This window comes from Orcinus orca, chromosome 3 (genome assembly GCF_937001465.1).
Source record: "Orcinus orca chromosome 3, mOrcOrc1.1, whole genome shotgun sequence".
In the NCBI taxonomy this organism is placed as follows: domain Eukaryota; kingdom Metazoa; phylum Chordata; class Mammalia; order Artiodactyla; family Delphinidae; genus Orcinus; species Orcinus orca.
Window position 1 is genome coordinate 9358642 of NC_064561.1, and position 21737 is coordinate 9380378.

A 21737-nucleotide genomic window follows, 5' to 3' on the forward strand; every position below is an offset into this window, starting at 1 on the left:
CCTCTGAGTACCACTAGGCTCCCTCATACACCTGGTCACTCTAACAAGAAAGCATTTGTCAATTTAAGGGCTTTGCCATAGAGCCTTCCTGAGTAGGAGAAATGATTCCTATAAGCCAGGTAAACTTGTAAGTGCTGTGAATCTTAACTTATTGTCTTAAATGTTTCCGTCTTGAGCATTATGTAATCAGGCATCAGGCCCACCCTTCTCAGTCGCTCATTTATACATTGTAAAGTGCTCTTACAAGGATGTCTGTCATTCCATTAGGCTGATTTGTCAGAGAACCAAATATGTTCAGATTATTTTTTTTTGGTCGCACCATGTGGCTTTTGGGATATTAATTCCCCGATCAGGGATCAAACCCAGGCCCCCTGCAGTGGAAGCGTAGAGTCCTAACCACTGGACCGCCAGGGAATTCTGCTCTCCCCCCACACACACACACACTTATTTTTTAAATGCAAAACCACTACCACTAATGCTGTGGTTCAGGTTGTCTTGATCCATTCTACACTTGGTTCTAAGTCTTCCTGGGGTTAAAAAGATGTGCTTCTGGGAGTCTGACAGTGTTTCCACCTACCTGGGCTTGCCTACATGTTAAGACAGGCAGACTTCCTGTTACTTGAAGTGATTCTGGACCAGAGTCACCTGAGGATTTTTGTTGATGCTGCTGTTGGCTCCCCCAAACCCCTGCTTTCTGTTGGTTGAAGCTGGGCTTCAGGACTCCAGAGGGGGCTGGTCTTACTGAAGCATGCCCAAGTCACCCTGTGAATTGAGTCACCCTCAATCATCTGCCCCAAGGAAGTCTGGAGCTCCCTCCAATCATCGTGGGGTGGTGAGACCTGGACTGGGCGGAGATGAAACCCCTTGTCCACCTCCCCAGCAAAGATCTTTTGATTTGGTGGAATCCCTAAGGTCTGTCAGTAGTCTTCCCACACTGCTTGAGATACCTCTGAATCAATGGGACCCTAGGGCACGTTGCATCTTTTCTATTTCGGTTGTTAGAACATTTTCCCACTCATATCCTCAGGGCCCTACAGCTCTTCCAGTTTTTTTTGTTTTTTGGCCACCCTGCACAGCATGTGGGATCTTAGTTCCCTGACCAACCCGTGCCACCTGCAGTGGAAGTGCAGAGTCTTAACCACTGGACCACCAGGGAAGTCCCTCTTCCAGGTATTTTAAACAACCACCGGCTGATTTTAGGCTTGCCATCCCGACTTTAGTGTTCCTTCTGACTTTAGTGCTCCTTCCAGACGCAGTGGCTCGGGACGGGGCGAAGGGTGTGGGCTTACGTTCAGGACACGTTTCTGGGGCTGGGAGTGTCAAATACCATGGAAGGGCAGCAAGTGGATCTGTAATACAGATAATTCCATGGAGCAGCTGGCCTTCTAGCTTTGGAGGGGCTCCCGTGGGACGCCCATGCAGGATTTAGGGCCCACACGTGTGAGGGAAGAGCCTAGGGAGGGTATTGTTTGTACATACTGGGGCAACTTGGAAGCTGCTGGAAGCTGTTTTCCCACCTAAAGAGGGCCCTCCCCTCAGGCCGACATTCTGAGGCATGACGTTTGGCATGGCCGTTCTGAGCACACCCCAAGCCGGGCCCCCACTGCATTTGTCAGTGTGAAGCCCTGGGGAATGGGGATGTCGCTCTGCGGAAGGAGGGGGGCCCACCACCCCGCGCCCCCAGTGAGCAGCTTGCAGCAGGGCTGTTACAAAGGCGTTTAGTTTATTCTCCTCATCAGTATCACTGATATTCTCATGGTTCACATTTCCCAGTGCGGCTCCTCTTCTTACAGTAGTTAATGTGCAATCTCACTTATGGGCCCGGGGAGGAGGGGCTCGGCCCAGGGCAGGGAGGGTGTTGGCACTCCACGCGGACAGGGCGGGTGGTCTGTCCTGCGTGAAAGAGACGTGGGTGAATGGGCGGCCGGGGGAGGTGGAGGGGGGCCCCCATAGTCTTTTTTGCGTTGGTCGGTGATCCTCCATTCATGTTCCTTCCTGGCTGCCCCGGGGGGTGGGGGGGTTGTGGGGTCCATGCAGCTCAGGGCAGGGCAGGGCCAGGGGAAGGGAAAGCAGGAAAAGCAGCAGGCCGCCCAAGAACGGGGAGGGCACGGCGGGAGGGCGCAGGGGTGGCTCCTGGGGTAAGGCACAACCCTGTCTTTGGCTCTCCTGGTGAGGAGTTTCCTCCCCTACGCCCCTGCCCAGCCCCTCTCCCCCGCCCCATCCCCAGACCTATACACACAGTCCAGGGAGCCAGGGGCACCTCCTGGAGTCCCTGAAACAAGAGGGCTCTGCCACCCAACCCAGTGCTGCAGGGGCTCGGAGGAGGGACGGGGCAAGCCCCACCCGAGGACAAGGCGAGGAGGGGCTGGACAGGGGCCTGCCCAGGACAAGGGGGTGGGGAGGGAGAAGACCCCAGTCCCAGAGAGCTGGCCCCCGCTGAGGCCTGGAAGGAGGGGAGCGCCCGGGGACTCCTGCTTCCTTTGGGGTCTGGCTGGAGCCCCAGCCCACCCCCGGCCTTGGTCGGCCCGGCAGCTTGCCGAGTGCCAGGATATTGTGCTTTGGGATCTACGCTGGGGTGGGGTGTCGAGGCCAGGATGAGGGGGCAGGGGAGGTGCGACTAAGGTGCTTGTGCTTTAGCTGGGGCTGTCGACTCCCCCCCCACGCACTCGGACCGGCTGAGGGCTAAGGTACTGGGGCTGGGCCAGGAAAGCAGAGCGCCAGGGCCCCGCTGGTCTGACCCCACCCCCACTCCCACCCCCACCCCCCGGCCCCTGGCAGCAAGCAGATGTCAGGAAGGACCCGCTCCCCGCAGGCTGGCAGGGGCTTCTGGGGGGGGCGGGCAGGCCTCCAGGTCAGATCCCAGTGGTCCAGCTGGCCACCACCCCACCTCCTGTAATCCCCTTGCCTTTGGAAAGAGAGAGGCTGCTGGGAGCAACGGGCTAGTCAGACTGCGGGGGAGACAGAGGCGGTGAGAACCAGGGCTAGAGACAAAAATGTGAAATTGCAAAGAAACGGACACCCAGCATGTGTGGGGAGGGGTGCGGGGGGGGGGGAGAGTTAAAAAAACAAAAAGAACCCTCCGAGTTTACATGTAGAACTCAAAAAAAAAAACACAAAACCACTCGTGGAGCTAGGCCAAGGATAGAAAGAGAGGAATGGTAAAAGAAGATTCTGCAAACAATCTTTAACCATGAAGCGGACCTGGCCCTGCCAGGAGCTGGACTCAGCCAACCGGACAAACCAGGGACACCCTTGCAATGTAGCCCTTGGGGGGAGGCCCTGGGGTTGAGTGTGAGCCGGCCAGACCCACGGGAGCCCAGGCAGAGCAGGGCCTGGGGGGCCCCCCCCTCGGCAACGCGCGCCCCCACTCCACACACACGCGCACATTCAGCCTGCCCCTGGCTCCCCACTCCGTCCTGCCTTCCACAGCCCCGAGGACCGAAGGGGACATCAGACACGGTCCCGTTGGTTTGAAAAATAAAAGGAATCTTATACTTCAATATTTCATTAGCTAAAAAAATGTTTTAAAAAGTATGTACAGGGGGTGGGGGCTGGGAGCCCTGCCGTGGGGGGTGGGGGTTGGGGAAAGGAGGGAAAGGCAGCAGCACCCCCCAGCCTGCTCCCCTGGGTTCCACCCCTGGTCCTACTGCCTCTCACGTCTTTATCTGTTTAAAAGCAAAACTTCTACACACGCACGCGCACACGCACACACACGCACACCCACACGCTTCTGTGAGCCCCGGAAACCTCTCCTATTCTCAGAGACCCTCGGTCTGCCCCCAAGGGCCCCCTCTCAGGACTTGCCCCTCTCAGGCCCCAGGGGGCTGGTGGCGGCAAGAGAGGCTGAGCACAGGTGGGGGAAGAGAAGGGCGCTGGGCCTGCCACCGCCCGCCACCTTAGGTCGGTCATGGAGTTTCTCTGAGCCTCAGTTTCCTCAGCTGTAAAACGGGCAGTCCTCACGGCCTCGCCTACCCCAGCCCCCAGGCGCAGGGACAGACAAGGGAGACAGGAAGGCGCTTTTGGAAACGTGGAAGCACTGGGAGGTGGTGGCGGGAGGGGTCCTGAGAACCCGGGGCCCCTGTGAGTCCCCAAGGGGCTGCAGTGGGGGGCGGAGGCTGAGGAATGCTCCGGCTAGGTGACCCAGCGCCTGGGAAGGGGGTCTTCCCAAGCCCCCCAGGCCAGCCCCTCCCTGTGCCTGGCCTGGTGAGTGGGGAGACAGTTGCTAGGGGTTAGGAGAGGGGGAGCAAGAGCCCCCCGACTGTGCACGAGTGTGTGCTAGAGAAGGCAACGCAGACCTCGCACCACCTGCCGTCCTCTCCCAGCCCGGATCCCTGATCGGATTGGGGTCAGGGGGTGGGACGGGGAGGCAGAGGGGCCAGGAGCATGCAGTGCCCCCCGCGGGTCCTGGGGAAGGACAGACAGTAGCTCGTGACCAAGATGGTGGGCGGGTGTGACAGGAGGGGGAGTGTGACAGCCCCGCGGGAGGGTCCGGTGGGGGTTACTGGAGGGCCTCCTCAGCCGAGGGGCCGGCCTCGCCGTCATGGCTGGCCGTCTCGAAGCCGTGCTCCACACCCATCATGTCCGGCTCTATCTTGCCCGTGTAGCTGATGAAGGTGGTGTACGCGTCACCCTCGGCCATAAGCGGCTTGACCTTGGGGATCCAGCTCTTCCTCACAACGCGGCGGGCATTGGTGCACATGTCGGCTGCGATGGCGTTCATCTCGCTCTCCTTGAAGTTGGGAGCAAAGTTCTGGCAGTAGTCTGTGCGGGCAGAATGGGTAGCTCATGCCGAGCGTGGCCTGGGCCTCCCACCCTCCCAATAGGCACTCAGCCCCCACGCTGCTCCTGAACCCCCCCCCCGGAACCATGGCACCCCTGAACGCCCCCCTTGGAGCTGAGGAAACTGAGGCCTTGCGGACAGCACGCTATACCACATCAGTGGGCCCAGGACTGACAGAGCTTGGCCATGCGTATGGGATGTGTGGATTTGATGCGGGATGGCCCAGTGCTCTTGAAAAACGTGGGTCATTCGCCAGAATTCAGAAACTGGGAGATTCCACTTGAAAACCTAGACTTCCCTCCTGACAACTGGCTGAGGCCTGGCCACTTCATCACTCTGATGACCAGGATAAGTTTGAGACCCCCCCTCCCATAGGCTTCGTGGCTTTCCTTCAGTGTCCTACCCACCCCCTCAAGAAATCTCTAACCAAGAACCCTCTAACCAATCACAGCCCTCTTCCCAACAAGCCTAGACTGAACCTCAGAATCCTTCTTAATACCAAACCCTACCTACCCATCCATCAGGGCCAACACCAGAGAAAAGGACCACCTGCCCGCCCCAGACCTCCATCCCCCAATCCCGACTCCAGAAAGGTGGACACTTACACTTGACAGCGTGCAGGACGCGGCTATCCAGCGGTTTGCGGCTGGGGTTGTTACTGGAAGAGCGGATGCCAGTGCCACAGCTATTGGCCAGCGTGTTCCTGGGCGAGGGATATGGGGGAGGGGAGTCAGGCCCCCTGTGGTGGTGGTGAGGGGCATGGGGCACCCCGTCCTCCCCCACATCTGGGCTCTGGCATGGGCCTCACCGGTCAAAGAAGGAGGCCAGGAGGCGCCGCAGTAGGACCTTGTGCCGCGTGCCCGCGCTGACGTGGCAGTTCATGAGCTGCGCCCTGGTGATATACACGTTGGTGCCTGGGGGAGGGGGAGCCAGAGGATGATGGGTGTGGGGGGCAAACCGCCATGTTCCCCACTCGGCCAAGCCCCGTCCTGGGCCCAACCAAGACCCCCCCACCCCGCCCCAACCACTCAACTTAGAGCGTCCTCCTCAACACTCAGGAAAGGACAGAGACTGTGGCGCCACCATCCACAGGGCACCCAACGTGCCGGGGCCCTTGCCCACAAAACCACCAGCATCAGAAAGAACAGGCAGCAGATGCTCGCACCCTGACACCCTGAGTCCGAGGGCCAAATTCTTAACCACCGTGTTGATCAACCCTCAAACCACGCTATGAAGCCACTGATCTACTCCCATGTGGCCAACAATGCTGGCCCACACTTACACCAGCCTCCGGGGTGGAAAGCTACAAGCCAGTCTTTGATTTGTATCAATGCAAAGAGGTGTCAGCTGCCCCAGGACACAGCCAGTGGGTGGCAGGGCTGGGGTTGGACCTTGAGCCTGGCTCCTAAGCACTGTGCTGCAGGCTGCTGGCCCAGAGGGCATTGAGGCCCAAGGTGGGGGAAGGGGGAATTCAGGGAGCAAGTGAGGCCAGCCCACCTGTTACCAGCTCCAGCTTCTCAGAGGGGTCACCCTCATCGTAGAGCTTGGGGTGGCAGCGGTTGCCGATCTGGTTGATGAGCTCAGCAGGGAGAGACGCCAGGTCTTGCCGCACTCGGATGCGGTTCCGGGACTCGGGGGCCACCTGCTCAGGGAGGGCCTCCACCTTCTCGGCTGTCAGGGGCGAAATTGGTGTGTTGGGGGCAGGGCCGGGGGCGGGGGCGAGGGGCCAGGCTTGGGGTTGTGGTGGGGCACCTCACCGGTCTGGCCGACGTTCATCATGCTGTACATGGTGTACATATTGCAGATCTGCCGGTACTGCTCGTCTGTGCCCTCCTCGCCCGCGTCCTCCTCCTCATCCTCCTCGTGGTAAGAGCCGGGGCTGTCACTGGTGTAAGCGCTTGAGGTGCCCGGGCTGGTCCGCTCCGACGTGCTGGGCCCACTCACCACTCCGCCTGCCGCTGCTGCCACGCCCCCTGCCGGCTGCCCGGCCCCGGGCCCCCCCGCCACTCCGGTGGGCTGTGCTGCCGCCACCACCGGGGCCTGCTGGGGCGGCCGGTTAGCGGCCAGGTCCGGCGTGGAGAACTTGGCCATCTTGCGGCTGCCGTTGCCACTGCTGCCACTGCCGGCCTCCTTCTGGCTGCTGTCCCACAGCCGCTTGGCCACGGGCGTGCACTGCACAGAGTCCGACTCCTGCTGCTCTGTCTTGACGCGAGACACGAGGGGCAGTGGGGTGCCGCAGGCCGGCCAGCTCGACGTCTGCGCCACAGGGCTCTGGGGCTCGGACGAGGGGGCCTCCTCGGCGTGCAGGCCCTGGGAGTCACAGCTGGGGGAGCTCACCTTGAGGAAGAACTCTGTGCCCTTCTCCATGATCTCCTGGATCTGCAGGAAGCCCGCTGTGTACATGAGCAGGAACTGGTCGCCCATGTTCATGCTCAGCCGGCCCGTGTAGCAGAAGCTGAGGATCTGCTGGAAGGACTGGGGCTGCACAGCCGCCGGCAGCTCCACCACCGCACTCCGGCTGCTGTTGAACAGGTCCCGGAAGTAGGAGCTGCTGGCGGCCAGCACGGCCCGGTGGGCCTTGAAGGCATGGCCCTTGACCACCACCGAGACATCACAGTACAGGCCCTGCAGCCGCTGCTCGTTGAGGCACTCCAGAATGCTGTTGCCGAAGTTCGGGATCTCCATCTGCAAGGTCTGGGCCATGGCGGCGGCGGCTGCGCAGGGGACAGGGAGAGACGGAGGGACAGGGTCAGATGGCAGACTCAGCCCGCTGCAGGGAGACACACGGGAGCGTGGACATCCACGTGGTGGAATTTGCCACGACTGTAAGAATCACAGGTGCTGCCCACTCCTGTCCCAGCATGGCCTTTCCTCTGTGACAGACTGTCAAATCAGCTAAGTCAGCTATAGGCCGGGGTGGCCTATGCCGTCCCTTTGCAGAAAGGAGGGCAAAGGCATACTCACACATCTGTGCTTGAATATTAAATGAGATAACACAGTGAGCCCCCCGTGAGCATTAACCACCACTAGCACTACACACACTACACACATAGGGTAACAGACACCAAGAAGGCAGAGTCATCCGATTTTTCACACTGCGTTTGCAGTGCTGAGCACGTGACCCTCAATCACCATTTGCTGAATGACTGAATGACCACTCGAGAAACCCTGAAACTGCATGAGAACATCACTAGTCATCAGGGTAATGCAAATCCAAACCACAATGAGACACCATTCCACACCCACTAGGCTGGCTAGAATAAGAAAGATAAGTATTGGTGAGGATGAGAAATGAACCGGAACCCTCCTACACTGCTGGTGGGAATGTGAAATGGTGCAGCTGCTGTGGAAAACCGTTCCTCAAATGGTTAAACATGAAGTTGCCATGTGACCCAGCAATTCCACTTCTAGGAATTATTCCTGAGAAATGAAAACATATATCCACACATACACCTGTACGTGAATGTTTACAGCAGCACTGTTCACAATAGGCAAAAGGTGGAAACAACCCAAATGTCCATCAACTGATGAATGGATAAACAAAATATGGTCAATCCACAATGGAATACTACTCAGTCATAAAGAGGAATGCACTACTGCTACATGCTACAACTTGGATAAACACTGAAAACGTTATGCTAAATGCAAGAAGCCAGACGAAAAGACCACATATTATACAATCCCATTTATATGAAACGTCCAGACAGGCAAATCGATGAGAGACAGAAAGCAGATTAGTGGCTGCCTGGGGCTGGGGGTGCTTGGAGGATTAGGGGAGTGTGAGCAAACAGGTGCAGGGGTTCTTCTTGCCCTCGTGAAAAATGTTCAGAAATCGTGGTGATGGATGCACAACTCCGAATATACTAAAAACTCCTGAACCTGTACACTTCAAACGGGTGAACTGCTTGGTATATGCATCTCAATAAAGCTGTAAAAGGACGAAAGAAACCATAAGACTAATGTCCTCTGTGTAGAACTGGGGATGAGACTTACCATGTACATTCTTAGGGTCTTTTTTTTTTTTTGGCCACACTACACGGCTTGTGGGATCTTAGTTCCCTGACCAGGGATTGAACCCAGGCCCTTGGCAGTGAAAGCTCAGAGTCCTAACCGCTGGACTGCCAGGGAATTCCATCTTAGGGTCTTTTAAATTTTGAACCTGGTGAATGTATTACCTATTTACAAAAGTAAATAATATTTAAAATAAAGTGTGTGGGACTTCCCTGGTAGCGCAGTGATTAAGAACCTGCCTGCCAGTGCAGGAGACACGGGCTCAAGCCCTGGTCCGTGAAGATCCCACATGCCACGGAGCAACTAAGCCCGTGCACCACAACCACTGAGCCTGCGCTCTAGAGCCCGCGAGCCACAACTACTGAAGCCTGCGCGCCTAGAGCCCATGCTCTGCAACAAGGGAAGCCACCGCTCGCCTCAACTAGAGAAAGCCTGTGCACAGCAACAAAGACCCAATGCAGCCAAAAATAAAATAAATAAATTTTAAAAAATAAAATAAAAAAATAAAGTGTGTGAAATCACACCACAAACAATTCACCCCAAAGTGCTTGAGGGGTGGGTGGAGAAAGAAATGTGAATTTAAGGAACTGCATGAGATCCTGCTCAGGGAGCCCACCTCCATCCTGACCTGTGAAGTACCACCTGGGGGGCCCTGGCACCTCTCAAATGTGTGACCTTCTGCATCAGAGCCTATTCCATCAGTGCATGTTCCAACCCAGGAGGAAGAACTGGTCGGGTGAGGACAGCATGTCTGATGCTCTGGGGGCAATCATAAAAGGGCTCTGAGGGAAGATATGGCTTTACAAGTGCCCCCATTGGTAAAACTGAGTCCCCTGCCATTCTGTAGTTGTGGAGGGCAGTCGTCCTGAATGCGCAGGTATGGGTGAGAAGAGAGGCCTGAGCAGAGTGTCAGGCTGGTGAGAAGAAAGAGGAAAAAGGTGAAGAGTGTGTGCAAAGGCCCTGAGGCAGGAACTAACTAGAGCCCCCAGCTGTTCGTCTCTCACTCCCATGTTAGCTCTCATGCATCTTTCAGTTTTTTTTCTTTAACCAGTCTATTCTAAGCTGCCTCGATGGGCTGAGGATTGGGGATGCAGTGAAGACTTGGGCCCTACCCAGGTTCATTCAGAAAGGGCTACCTGGAGGAACACAAGGGGCCATGCGCCCATGGGCTCAGAGGTGCACTTCAGGGCAAGGGTGAGTCCTGGCTCCCCCAGATCTGTCTGGGCACTGAAATCCATGATTCCCCTCTGCTGTACCCTCCTCTTCCTCATCAAAATCATTGTCGCCACCGCGAAAAACAAAAAGGCAATCAGGAGGGGGAGGCAGAGACAGGGAAATCCTAATTAGACGGCAGCATGCACGTCCCAGGAGGTCAAACTAAGGGCCGGACAGGCTAGGAGCTGGTGCTTCAGTTTCCCCTACCACCTCATTCAGAGCTGGGCCTCTGAATGAGGCGGTAGGGGAAACTGAGGCACCAAGAGGAGGCAAAGGATAGAGCCCAGAGAGCCTCCTCCAGGGCCCTGGTAGCCCTGACCCGCCTCCCCAGGCTGCCAAACAGAAGACCCCCCGGGTACTAGGGCCCAAGTGACCAGGGCCGAGGCAGCCAAGGAAGAGGCTGCCTGGCCTCTAGTCCCTGGAGGGGTGCTCTAGACCCCTGGCTTGGAAGGCTTACACCCCAAGGGGGAGGACCAAGGCAGGACATGCATGCGGTGGAGCTAGAGTCCCTCAGACCTGGGTTCTGCTGCTAGCCCCACTCTGAAGCTGCATGACCTCAGGCCAGCCGCTCACCTCTCTGTGCTTCAGTTTGTTTATGTGTAAAATGGGGAGGTATACATCCAACCCACCCGATGGACTGCAAGGTGCTGGGGACATAGCCCTGAAGAGGACTGGTTGTGCCCACATGTAGCTCACTGTCTAGTGAGGAGCCACAGGGCGTGATTTTAGTTGGGGTGAGTGTGTCACTGAGTGAGCGAGGTAAAGATGGGGAGATGGAGAGAGCAACCAACAGTCCTGGGCAGGAAGGAGCCAGTGTGGCTGGAAAGCGGCACAGGGTGTGGGACAGGTGGGCCCTGGCCTGGTGAGGATGAATGTCTGAGAGTGAGCAATGGGAAGCCCGGAGCAAGGGAGACTGGGCCCAGACCAGCTTTGGGAGAATTCCCAGCATCAGTGGCGGGGACAGAGAGAAGCGGGTGAGTGACTCAGGAATGAGCCTCTACGGGAGACAGGGTATTGTTTTAAAAGTTGTAGACAGGGGACTTCCCTAGCAGTCGAGTGGTTAAGACTCCATGCTTCTACTGCAGGGGGCACGGGTTCGATCCCTGGTTGGAGAACTAAGATCCTGCATGCTGCATAGCGCAGTCAAAAAAAAGTTGTGTAGATAGGTACTCCGCAAGGAGACTGTCAGCTCCAGAGGGGCAGGCATGCTGGCAGATTTGCTCATGATTAGCTCATCAGAACAGAGAGAGGCGGTCAATAAATATTTGTAAACGTGTCAGATAGTGTACCAAGGCAGGAATAGACTGCTCCTGTCTGGGAAATGGCAGCTGCGGGGTGGGGGTGGGGAAGCATGGGGGAACGGGGGGAGGGGGCTGAGGCAGTACACATACGGGCGTGGATGCTTCTGGGGCTACGGAGGGCATTGCAAAGTGTCCTCCTAACTGTGCTCGGTGTGACGGACACTGTTGCACGCATTTCCGGAAGGCTACCAAAGTGCTCACAGCACTCCACAGTGAAGGCTAGCAGGGCCCCACTTTGTGGGTGGTGATCACAGCACCGCCCTGCCCCGTCCCAAGCAGTTGGACTTCAGGGTCTGACCCCTCACCGGGAATTGGTGCAGGATGGCTTTGTGGTGAGCGCTCAGCATGGGGACGATAAGGTTCTCAACAGGAGGGAAAAGAGATGCAAGGAGGAGGGCTCCCGAGGGCGAGAGCCAACCTGACATTCAGTCTGGGGTCCCCAGGCCTCGTGAACCCCATGGGGCCTCAGAGCCCAGCACCCAGGGCTTTGAAGCCTTCAACTAGCAATGGCAGCGGGGGGCGGGGGCACAACTTGTGCAAAAGGCTGATGCAATCCGTGCACAGGCACGCACCCTCTGCAGTGACAGGGAGTGGGGTGCTAGGTCTGCCTCGCTGCCCCTGTAAGTAGGACAGGGTATGGGGTGGGGGGAGGTGGAAGAGGCCACTGGAGACCACTAGAGACCCACCCCTGGATCGTGGCACCAATCCAGGCTGCCAGACTCAGAAGAACAATGGCCGGTGGTCCTGCCCCTCACCTACACCAGCTGTGAGGGAGGAGCCATAGAGCCAGATCAGGCTTCCAGAGGAAACAGGTCGAAAGCAGCTGGCGCTCGGCCTGGGTCACCTGCTGGTTGGGAAGTCGTAGGATGGAGAGCCGGGGTGGGGTGGGGGTGGGGGGCGGTGCGGTTCTCTAAACCAGCCAACAGTTCTGTCCTCACCAGCCCGAGCCCCTCGCCTGTACTGCACGGTTCCCCTCAGCCAGACCTTTACCCAAGCTGTGCACCCTGCCCGGAGCGCCCTTCTCCTCCCACTACCCGCATCTTCCTCATTCACCCTCAGCTGCCCCGTGCTCTGAGAACTCACCAGACTGGAGAAGATGCCCTCTTCGGCACTCCCCGCAACCCCCAAGCCACAGGGCCCTTATGCTTACCTCTGAGAACATTAAATCCCACTTGACTATAATCTCCCCAGGGGCAGAAAACCGTATTTGAATTCTCTCTCCTCACAACTTGGCACATGAGCCGGCACATCTTCTGGGGTGCCCAGATCCCCCTGGAGGGAAGGGGCGGCCCCCAGACCCACATAAGGCCAAGGGGACCCTTCCATCGCTACTCCTGGTCCCGGAAGAGAGTGGGTTTCCTGACGAGACGCAAGGGCACGACACAGGGTTTCCATGACCTCTCAACAGTCACTCAACAAATATTTGCCAAGCGCCTTGCCTGGGGCAGGAAGTGCCCAGAGCCTGAGGCAGGCCACCACTAAGACAAGGCCCTGCCTCCGGAGCTCATGGTCCAGGAAGAGACATGACCATTCATCCAGGGTCACACGGATCAACGAGCTGCAGGTCTGCGCCTCTGACCTCACCCGGAGGAGGGGACACTGGAGCTGAGATCTGGGGGGCACAAGGGGGTGGAGGTGGGGGGTGATCTAATGGGGCAGTGGTGGGCTGGGAGCGTGGCCCTCAAGGAACAAGGAAGGTGTGCAGAGCCCCAAGGGAGAAGCAGGCACGGCCCTTCCAGAAACTGGAGGAAGGCAAAGCTGGCTCTGGGCTCAGTCTTCAGTCTGCTTCTCTCCTTGGGGGATCACACCCAGTCTCAGGGCTCTGATGTGGACTAAATTGTGTCGCCCACCCCAATTTCTAAGTTGAAGTCCTAATCCCCTGTGTGGCTGTATTTGGAGACAGGGTCTTATCTGAAGGTAATTAAGGTTAAATGAGGTCATAAAGGTCGGGCCCTAATGCAACAGAACTCTTTGTCCTTATAAGAAGAGGAAGAGAGAGTTCTCTTTCTCTCTCCAAGCGCAGACACTAAGGGCCACATGAGCACACTAGAATCCAACCAGAACCTGACTGCGCTGGCATCTTAGACTTCCAGCCCCCAGAACTGTGAGAAAATGTCTGTTGTTTAAGCTGCCCAGTCTATGGTATTTTGTTATGGCGACCCAAGTGGACTAAGACAGGCTCAAAACACCATCTACTTGGACTTCCCTGGAGATCCAGGGAAGTTAAGACTTCATGCTCCCAATGCAGGGGGCACAGGTTTGATCCCTGGTCAGGGAAGATCCTGCATGCCGTGGCCAAAACCAAACAAACACCATCTACTCACCCCACAACTCCCTCATGGAGCCCCTGGCCTGGACCTCCCCTTGGACGGCAGACTTGCACATACCCCAGATGCCCACACAATGCGTCCTCAGCCGAGCCCTTCTCCCCTCAAGCCTGCTCTGGCTGCAGTGCACACAGGTTCTATCTAGCCCTCCTTGCTTGGGTGAAGAGCCTAGGATTCACACCTCCGATTTCTTCAAAACCAGTTCTCACCACCTGGGCCCCTACGATGTGTATGGGGGTCCTGCACAGTAAGGACTGCCTGCTCTCAGACCTCTTACAAGGCAGGCCCCAAGATGGTCACAGCCCTTCATCACCTATCAGGTCACACCCCTGATCACCTATCTCAGATTTCCAAAGACAGCCTTTGCCAACCCCAATTCCTCCGGCCACTTCTGCTTCATTTTTCCTCCTTGGCACTTCACACCATCTACCAACTAGATGTGTCCTTGGCTTTGTGTCAGCTCCACCAGGGCAGGGCGACTGCCTGTCTGGTTCACACTACTATGTCCCCTGCCCCCAACTAGACAGGCACACAGTGGACGCACAATCGTTGTTAGCGGAATGAATGAATGATTTGTTACTTCCAACTACACTCCCCTTTTAGTCGCACTGTGACTAGAACAGAGTGGGACTTGGAAGAGGTCTCTGAGGCTGGGCAGGGGTGCCACCCGCACCGCTGTGGGGGCCGCCGGGGCCAACGCAGACGGTGCTGCTCAGACAGACACCCTCCTCTGGCAGCCATAGCAGGTGGGTAGCCTGCAGTCAGGGTCCCACTTGGGGCTCAATGTAACTGAACTTGGGATTCCCACTGACTGCTGTCCTACTGCCGGATCCCGCTAGGGTGCGGCAGGCTTGAAACTGAGGTGCTTGTGTTGCAGTGCAATTCCTAGGGGTGGAAACTGCCAGCTCTTTGAAGGAGCTCCGAGTACCCCAGCCAGCAGTGGCTGGGGGGCAGATCTATGTCTGCCTCACCAAGGACTGTCTTTTCTGGCTGACTTTCCAGGGAAGTGGTGAGCTGCCCATTGACATGTAAGCTGGTTAAGGGAACCCACTAACTCCAAGCGTAAGAAGGACAGAGGCCCCTGGAAAGTCCCACAATCCTTCACCCAGCTCAGCATGAGGTCAGAGTGACAACTGGGGGCAGGAAAGTGGCACACCCCGCAGGCTGCTCGGAGTGCATTCCTGGCCCAAAGCCATTCGGACCCTCTGCAGGAGCCGAACTGGAAGGTAGTTTAGGCAAACATTAGCTAGTGAAGAACAAGGCAATACCCGATTGTACAGATCTTTTTAAGGTACATGCACATTTAATTCATTTTCTTTTTCCCTGAAAAGCTCCTGTTAACTCCACAGTGGGTGACAGGATTAGCAATGGTTGGTGGCATGGAAGTTGCCCCTACTGTGCACCAGCACCCGACGAGGGCTCAGCTATTCCTCTCACCAGTTTCTGAGGAAGAAATGAGTCTTCCTGCCATTTTACAGATGAGGAGAGCAAGGCCCAGGATGGCATCCAGGCCACGTGGCTCCTGTCCAAGAATCAGGAGATAATGGCAGTTGGGGCTCCCTGACCATGGCTGGCCCAGGCTGCACTCATCCTCCGCATGGCCCTGCTGCTCCCTGTGGCAGGCGGCCACCACAGCTAGACCCATTTCATGACTGGGAAAACTGAGAAACCAGAGCTGAGAAGGGAAGCCGAGACCCGAGTTGGGGTCTGCTGCCCACCTGAGGCCCCAGCCCAAGGGTTCTAGGTGCTGCTATTCCCGCTCTCCCTGAAGCCTTCTTCTTTCCCCCAGCCTCCCCCAGCTACTCTCTACTCTTCCTCCCCTCACTGCCACCTCCGGGAAAGAGCAATCCAGCCTGCTGCCTCTCCTCCCTCCCCCCTCCCACTCTCTCCTCGAAGTCCTCAGCAATCTGGCTTCTGCCTGCAGCAGCTCCTAAGAGAACCCAGCCAGGCCCCACCCCCTTCCCACTCTGACCTCAAGCCCACCTTTGTGAGTTACCTCATACTCCCAGTGTGCCTCCAGACCCAAGGACAAGGGGGCAGGGCAGCAACTGCACAAAGGGTGGAGGGAAGTGCAAAGGCCCTGAGGTGACCTTGGGGAGGCTAACACAAAGGAGGCTGGGCGTTACTGGGGATGGGTCATGGAGATGTGCTTGGAGACCCTGCAGGGCCTTGGCAGGACAAAAGAATCAGAATCCTGTTTTACTAGGCTCAAATATCCCTTACAAAGCTTCCCCGCTTAGAATTACGCTTTCCTTCCTCTACGCTCCCAGAAAACATTTATCTGTACTAGTGCTTACCACCCCCGTCAGTCTTTCCCAACTATAAAACAAGCAGCCGCCTCACAAGGCTGTTTTGAGGATTAAACCACCTTAAGGTAACACAGGTAGGTAGGCTGGTGCTGACTTTGCAGTCAGTGCTCAGCTGCTATTATTAGTTATGTTCCCCCTTCTGTCTGTCCCCCTAGCCCCTCACAGGACTGCAAACTCCCTGACAGCAGCAGAGGCATCTTATACCGCTCACCATCTCCCAGAACCTTAGGCCATTTCATGAGCTATCAGGCCATACTTACTGAGGGCTCCCTGCACTGCCTTCCCAGCACCAGCTGATCACACCCCAGACACCAACGTCTCACATGACCCTCCCAATAACCACGCAGCGGGGAGCCCCAACTGAGGCCCTGTTGCCACTGGGGCCAGATCATCCGCTGTCGTGGAGGCTGCCCTGTACATTATATGATACTGAGGGGCATTCCTGGCCTCTACTGTGACAGCTGTGACAACCAAAAATGTCTCCAGACATTTCCCAAGCATCCCTTGAGGGGGGCAGAATCACCCCTGGTTGAGAACCACTGCAGTGCAGGTATGCCTGCTTGTCCCCACTTATCAGATACTTAAACTGAGGCGCCAAGGCCACAGCGTTTGCCCAGGGTCTCCTGGCTGAGCAAGGTGGCACTAACAGTGGAATCTGACTCTCCACTACACCATGTTTGCTCACCTTTACCCACCCTCTGCTTAATTCAGTCACGGTCCTCACAGAGGGCCCTCGGATCTCTAAGGATGCTGAGACCTTCACATCCTGTCTATCCTGAGGAGACAGGGGCAATGATCACAACCAGATACTGGACACAACGAGACAGCCACCTGTTCAGTCCCACCTCACAGCCTCTGTGGCTCAGAAGGCTCTTCAGGAGGAGACAGAGGGATGACACTCTTGCCCAAGGGGACCCAGGAGCAGAGGCAGGGAGGTGGGCCTGCGTGCTCATGCTAGGCATAGGCTTAAGTGATTTACAAATGGGTGAAAGTGCTCAGAGCAGCGTGACACCCAGGAAAGGGATGGGAGTGATGAGAGGCAGGGAGGACCCAAGAGAAGGAGCAGAGGCTGGTGCAAACACCACCTCCGTGTCTTCAAGGCTGGCTCACCTTTGCCTCAAATGCTGCAAGCCCCACCTGAACCTGGCAGGCCCTCCTCCACCACAGTCTCTGGCAGTGACACTGATGAGCCGGGTCAGACTTTCCTGGACCAACCCGCAACCCTCTCCAAACCCCATGCCTCCAGGCTGACCTCCATGACGGGTCCTGCCAAACTGACCGAAACTCATTTCCTTGCAGCCCTGTGCAAGAACCTGCTGGGGCTTCCCACTGCTTGGCCGGGGCAACAGATTTTAGAAGGCCTTGGATGTAGGCCAAGGGGTCTGGACTTGCATTTGTGGGCAATGGGGGGATCCAGGACACCCTGAGATCAGACGCTTCTTTTCTGGGAACGGCACTAAGGGTCTCTTATCTCCACGCTAGGGTCACCCTTCACTCCTTCCCTCATGAAGACAAAATGTTTAGAGCACTTAGCAGGAGCCTGGCACATGCTAAATAAAGGCTTTCAATGTGTTGTCCTGTCTGCCTAGAACATTCGCCCCTCCCTGCCGCAGCTCCCCCACCAGCAGGCTGATCTCTTATTATTCAGAGCTCAGCTCGCCTGGAAGCCTTCCCTGACCACCCAAATCTAATGCTTTCCACCCACCCCAGCACCATCACTTCACTTGGTTTTACTATATTCATGAACGCGGGGATATCAGAAATGAGCTTGATCATTTGTTTGTCTGAGGTCAGTCACCTTCAGACAAACTTTTGTCTAACCTTCACTAGAAGTTGCTGAGAGCAGTTCTAGGAGCTGCTTTTCAGGGCTGCTCCCCGGGCCCCAGCAGGGAGTTGGCACCCATGTGAAATCAAACTGTCCCAAGGGTCCCTTAACTTGTTGCTCTTGCCTGCCAGGCTATTTTGGCCTCCTCTGGCGCCCCAGGTCTGGGCACCCTAAATCCTCACAGAAAAGCAATTATTAAGAGTGCTTTCTCCAGCTCCAGGCACAGGCTCGGACTCACTGCCCCCTTCTCTGCCATCACACACAGCGGCCAACTCCTACCAGTCTCTGCCCCCGTTCCAGCTCTATGACTGGAGGCAGCTGTGCCCAATCCTAAGTACCCAGCCCGGAGCCCCGGCCGAGGCCCCAGGCTGCGCCACGGCAGCCAGCCTCAGCCCAACCAGGCAGGGGGAAGGCTTCTTTACATGGGGCTGCTGGCCCAGTTTCTACCCCTCCCAAAACCAGGAGGCCAGCCAAAGAGGGGAGGAGGGCCGAGCCCAGGTGGGGGCAGTTCTAGGAACTACAAGGAGACTGGGGGAAGGGAGGGAATGAGGTGACAAGCCATCATTAAACCCAGATCTAGCTGATACCACTCGACCCAGCAGTTTGTGGTTCCTGCCTCAGGTACTGAGGCTCCCAAGTCAACGTTCCCAGGACACATTGGTAACAGCTTTGCAGTTAGCCCAGAGAGAAGGAACAAAAGCAGGGGTGGTCTGACTGGGGACCAAACAGAGGGAAAGATAAACCAGGAAAAAAAGCAAAAATCCAGCTCCAGAGCCAGGTTCCATCCTCATAACCACCTCCCTCTGCCAGCCCACAGCTCTGTGACCCCTGACCTCTTGGCTCCCATTATAACAGGGATGACCTTGCCTCTGGGAAAAAAGCTTCCACTGATCTGGCTCCCTGGGACACCAGCAAAACTGTCCGCAAGGGATGGGCAAGAGAAAAGTCCTGGACAGAGAATTCCCACCAGGGAATCCAGAACAGTGGGCTCTTCCAGTCACGCCCCTAAAAGGCCAGCTCCAGGGGACTGCGGGCTGGGGCGGAGGATCAGTCAATCCCAGTCGGCCACTGTCTAGCTGTGGGACCTGGGACAAGTCATGGGGTCGCGGCTTCCTCCCCAGTACCATGAAGAAGGCCTAAGTTGACCTGGTGGTGGTGAGCAATCAATGAGCTCATTTAACCAGCAAGCTCAGCACAGGGCCTGCCCCAGGAAGAGCACCGCAGAGGCAGAGCCCTGGGACCCGGAGCACCAAAGGCCTGGGCCAGGGTGTAGGTGCCTGGTTTGATCCCTTTCTTGGTGACCTGCCCTCCCCCCATCAGGAGCCTTCAAGACACAATGAACAGAGCTTTATATGCTCACCTCCCAGTAACTCACCTGCGGAGAGCTGGTGCCTGAAAGGTAGTGAGGTCCCAACCCCTAGGCTTGAGCCTCAAGGCTCTGGTCACAAAAAGTGGAGAAAGAATCTTAGGACCCTAAGATACTCAGATAACAGGGGCTGGGCTGCCTCCCTACAGATATATGGGGTGGGGGTGGACAAAAAGGTGGTAAACAAGATGCCCGAGCTAGGTGTTCCAGACGATTTCCCAAGCTGCCCACACAAACGCCCAGGTGGGCGGGCTAGCACCTTGGAGCAGCCAGCAGAGGCTTGCCCAAAGGGTATGTCGGGACCCAGAGCCTGAGACAGGCAGGGATGAGGTGTGAGAAAGAAGAAACCCCTCAGATTTGGCCCCAAGCTAACGCCTGGACGGGGAAGGGGGGAGGGGGTGCACCTTGGCACTTGCCTTTTGATCACATTAGTTTCTCCGGACCTGCTCCCACATCCCCACTAGCCTACTTAGCGCAAAGGCTCTGCCTCCCCCGGACTCCCAAAGCTCCTACAGTAGTTCCTCAACCTACCTGATCGCCTCCGTATCAGGTCCTCGCCACCCCCTCCCCACTCTCCGAACTGAAACCTCATGTGACCCCTGCAAACATTTCAGGGATCTCCTAACCGCCCCCACTAGAACTAACTCCGCCCACACCCACCCTGCCCCACTTCCTGGGCTTCTCCTCAACCGCCCCCAGGCCTGTAACCTGACCCACCTCCTCCAGCGCCCCGACTGTACCTGCCAGCCCGGCCCCTCCCCGCCCCCCCCCGGGGCCGTTTCCCTCCGGCCAAGCCACTCTCCCCTCCTCCCCCATTCGGCCGGCCCAAAGCCCGACTCCTCCTCCCCCTCCCCCTCCGGTCTCCCCGGCGCCTCCTCACTTTTCCTCCACCGGCCCTCCCTCCAACTTCCCGGCCCCCAGCCACCCCTGCACCTGCCCGGGCCTGGTCTCGCTCCCCTCTCGCGGGGAATGACAGGAGGAGGTCTGGGCCTGATCCCGACGCCCCCAAGCTCCGCGGCCCGGCCCGGGGCTGGACGCTCAAGGCCGCTCGCGGGGACCGGAACTCTCCGCACTCGGGCCGGGGCACAGTGCAAGCTGCTAACCAGGTTCCTCCCCGGTCGGAGGAGGCCCCCATGTCCTCCCCCCTCAACCCTTAGCCGGACCTCGGATGCCCTCCGGCCGTCCCGGCGAAAGGAGGCCGGAACCGGGCCTGGGGCGGGCCGCCTCACCTGCGCCGTGGCCGCGCTCCGGGGGCTCCCGGCGAGCTCCGCAGCGGCGGCTGGGGCCGGGCCTGGGCCCGGGGAGCGCCCCCCTGCGCCGGGGCCTCGGCGTCCGCCTCCGCGGCCTCCGCGGCCTCCGCTTCAGCAGCAGCGGCAGCCGCGGCGGCCATTCATTGTGGGCCAGGCCGCCCCAGCCGAGCGCCGAGCGAGCGCAAGGCGCGCCGCCGCCGCCGCCGGGCCGGGGAGGAGCGGCCGTGGCCCCGCCCAGGCACCGCCCCCGGTGCCCGCCCCCGAGGCTAGGCCAGCCGAGCGCCGAACGCGCCCCTTCTCTCCTCAGTCTCTTCCCTCGGCCCCTCGGAATCCCCGTCTGGACCTTGGCTCTCCTGCAGAGTTCGAGTCCCGACCTCGCCACCATCTAGTCCCGCGACCTTAAACAAGTCGCTCTGCCTTTCGGAACTTTAGTTTCCTGTAAAAACGCAAACAATAATATCTGTTGTTTATTGTGCCAGGAACTGCTTTAGGTTCTTTACGGGATTATCTCGTTTAAACTTCACAGTAGTATCTTTAGGTAGGAATTATTTTATAAACACACACACACTTTATAGAAAATAAGAAAGGGAGGCACAGAGAGATGAAGAAACCTGCTCCAGGTCACACAGCAAGGAAGTGGTGGCGGGTGCCAGGATTCAAAACCGGGCCCAAGAAGAAACAATAAAAGTTAACACTTGTCCGATGCTTATGCGACGCCAGATTCCATTCTATGCATTCTACCTGCACTAACTCGTTTAATTCTCATCACAACTCAATAACGAATGTTAAAAAGTTCTGCCCATTTTGCAAATGGGGAAATATAAGCAGAGAGCATTAAGAACAAGTAGGAAGGCAAGCTGGGGCTGGAACCAGTCAGTACCGACACTACGGTCTCCTTTCCTACACCGGTTAGAACGTTCTGAGGGTTTGCTATGTGAGAGAGCCTACTTTGCACATTTCCCAGGCATTCTGTCGTTTAATCTCTGCTCTATCTTGGAAGCTAGGGCTCTTATTTAACAGGTAAGGAAAGTGAAGCCCAGAGAGTTTAAGTAACTTGTCAAGAGCATGTGGTAGGACTGGGATTCAAACGCAGGAAATCTGATTTCAGAGTCTGAGTTATTCCCGCAGGGTGCCCTGACATACTGTGTTTACAAAACCCAGCACACAGGAGGCGATCAATAGGTGTTGGATTTCTCCGCTTACCGCCCCTTTTCTGAGTCTCACCTTCCTCATCCGTGAAATGGGGCTAGTGTGGTGTCCCCTCCCAGGGGAGCCGCAGTGATTAAGGCCGTCACACACCACGTTCAGCGCTTTCCGCCGTGCATTTTGATCCCAGCTGCCTACTATAGGTAG

The 21737-nt window shown here is 57.3% G+C and overlaps 1 protein-coding gene across 3 annotated transcripts; it reads right to left on the reverse strand.

Annotated features, from left to right (window-relative positions):
* Window positions 1–1701: 1701 nt before the first annotated feature.
* Window positions 1702–21736, reverse strand: NACC1 (nucleus accumbens associated 1). 3 transcript variants are annotated; one of them, XM_033401266.2, is made up of 6 exons: window positions 21609–21736; window positions 6538–7494; window positions 6278–6451; window positions 5589–5694; window positions 5386–5483; window positions 1702–4761 (listed from the first exon to the last, which is right to left on the reverse strand). In XM_033401266.2, exons 2-6 carry the CDS (start codon window positions 7481–7483, stop codon window positions 4499–4501), a joined length of 1587 nt encoding a protein of 528 aa, XP_033257157.1. In that variant the 5' UTR covers window positions 7484–7494; window positions 21609–21736; the 3' UTR covers window positions 1702–4498. The 3 variants fall into 3 exon arrangements, with proteins under 3 accessions (XP_033257157.1, XP_049564246.1, XP_004277492.1); XM_049708289.1 differs by lacking the exon at window positions 21609–21736 and adding an exon at window positions 20728–20815; XM_004277444.4 differs by lacking the exon at window positions 21609–21736 and adding an exon at window positions 20364–20565.
* Between the last annotated feature and the right edge of the window lies 1 nt (window position 21737).

Bases quoted from the DNA above. Each gene is read 5' to 3' on its own strand.
- NACC1 (XM_033401266.2), bottom strand. From the start codon at position 7,483: ATGGCCCAGACCTTGCAGATGGAGATCCCGAACTTCGGCAACAGCATT. The intron at 5,695-6,277 runs GTGGGCTGGCCT...CCCCTCCCCCAG, and splicing joins GAAGCTGGAGCTGGTAACAG to GCACCAACGTGTATATCACC. The intron at 5,484-5,588 runs GTGAGGCCCATG...TCCCTCGCCCAG, and splicing joins CTGGCCTCCTTCTTTGACCG to GAACACGCTGGCCAATAGCT.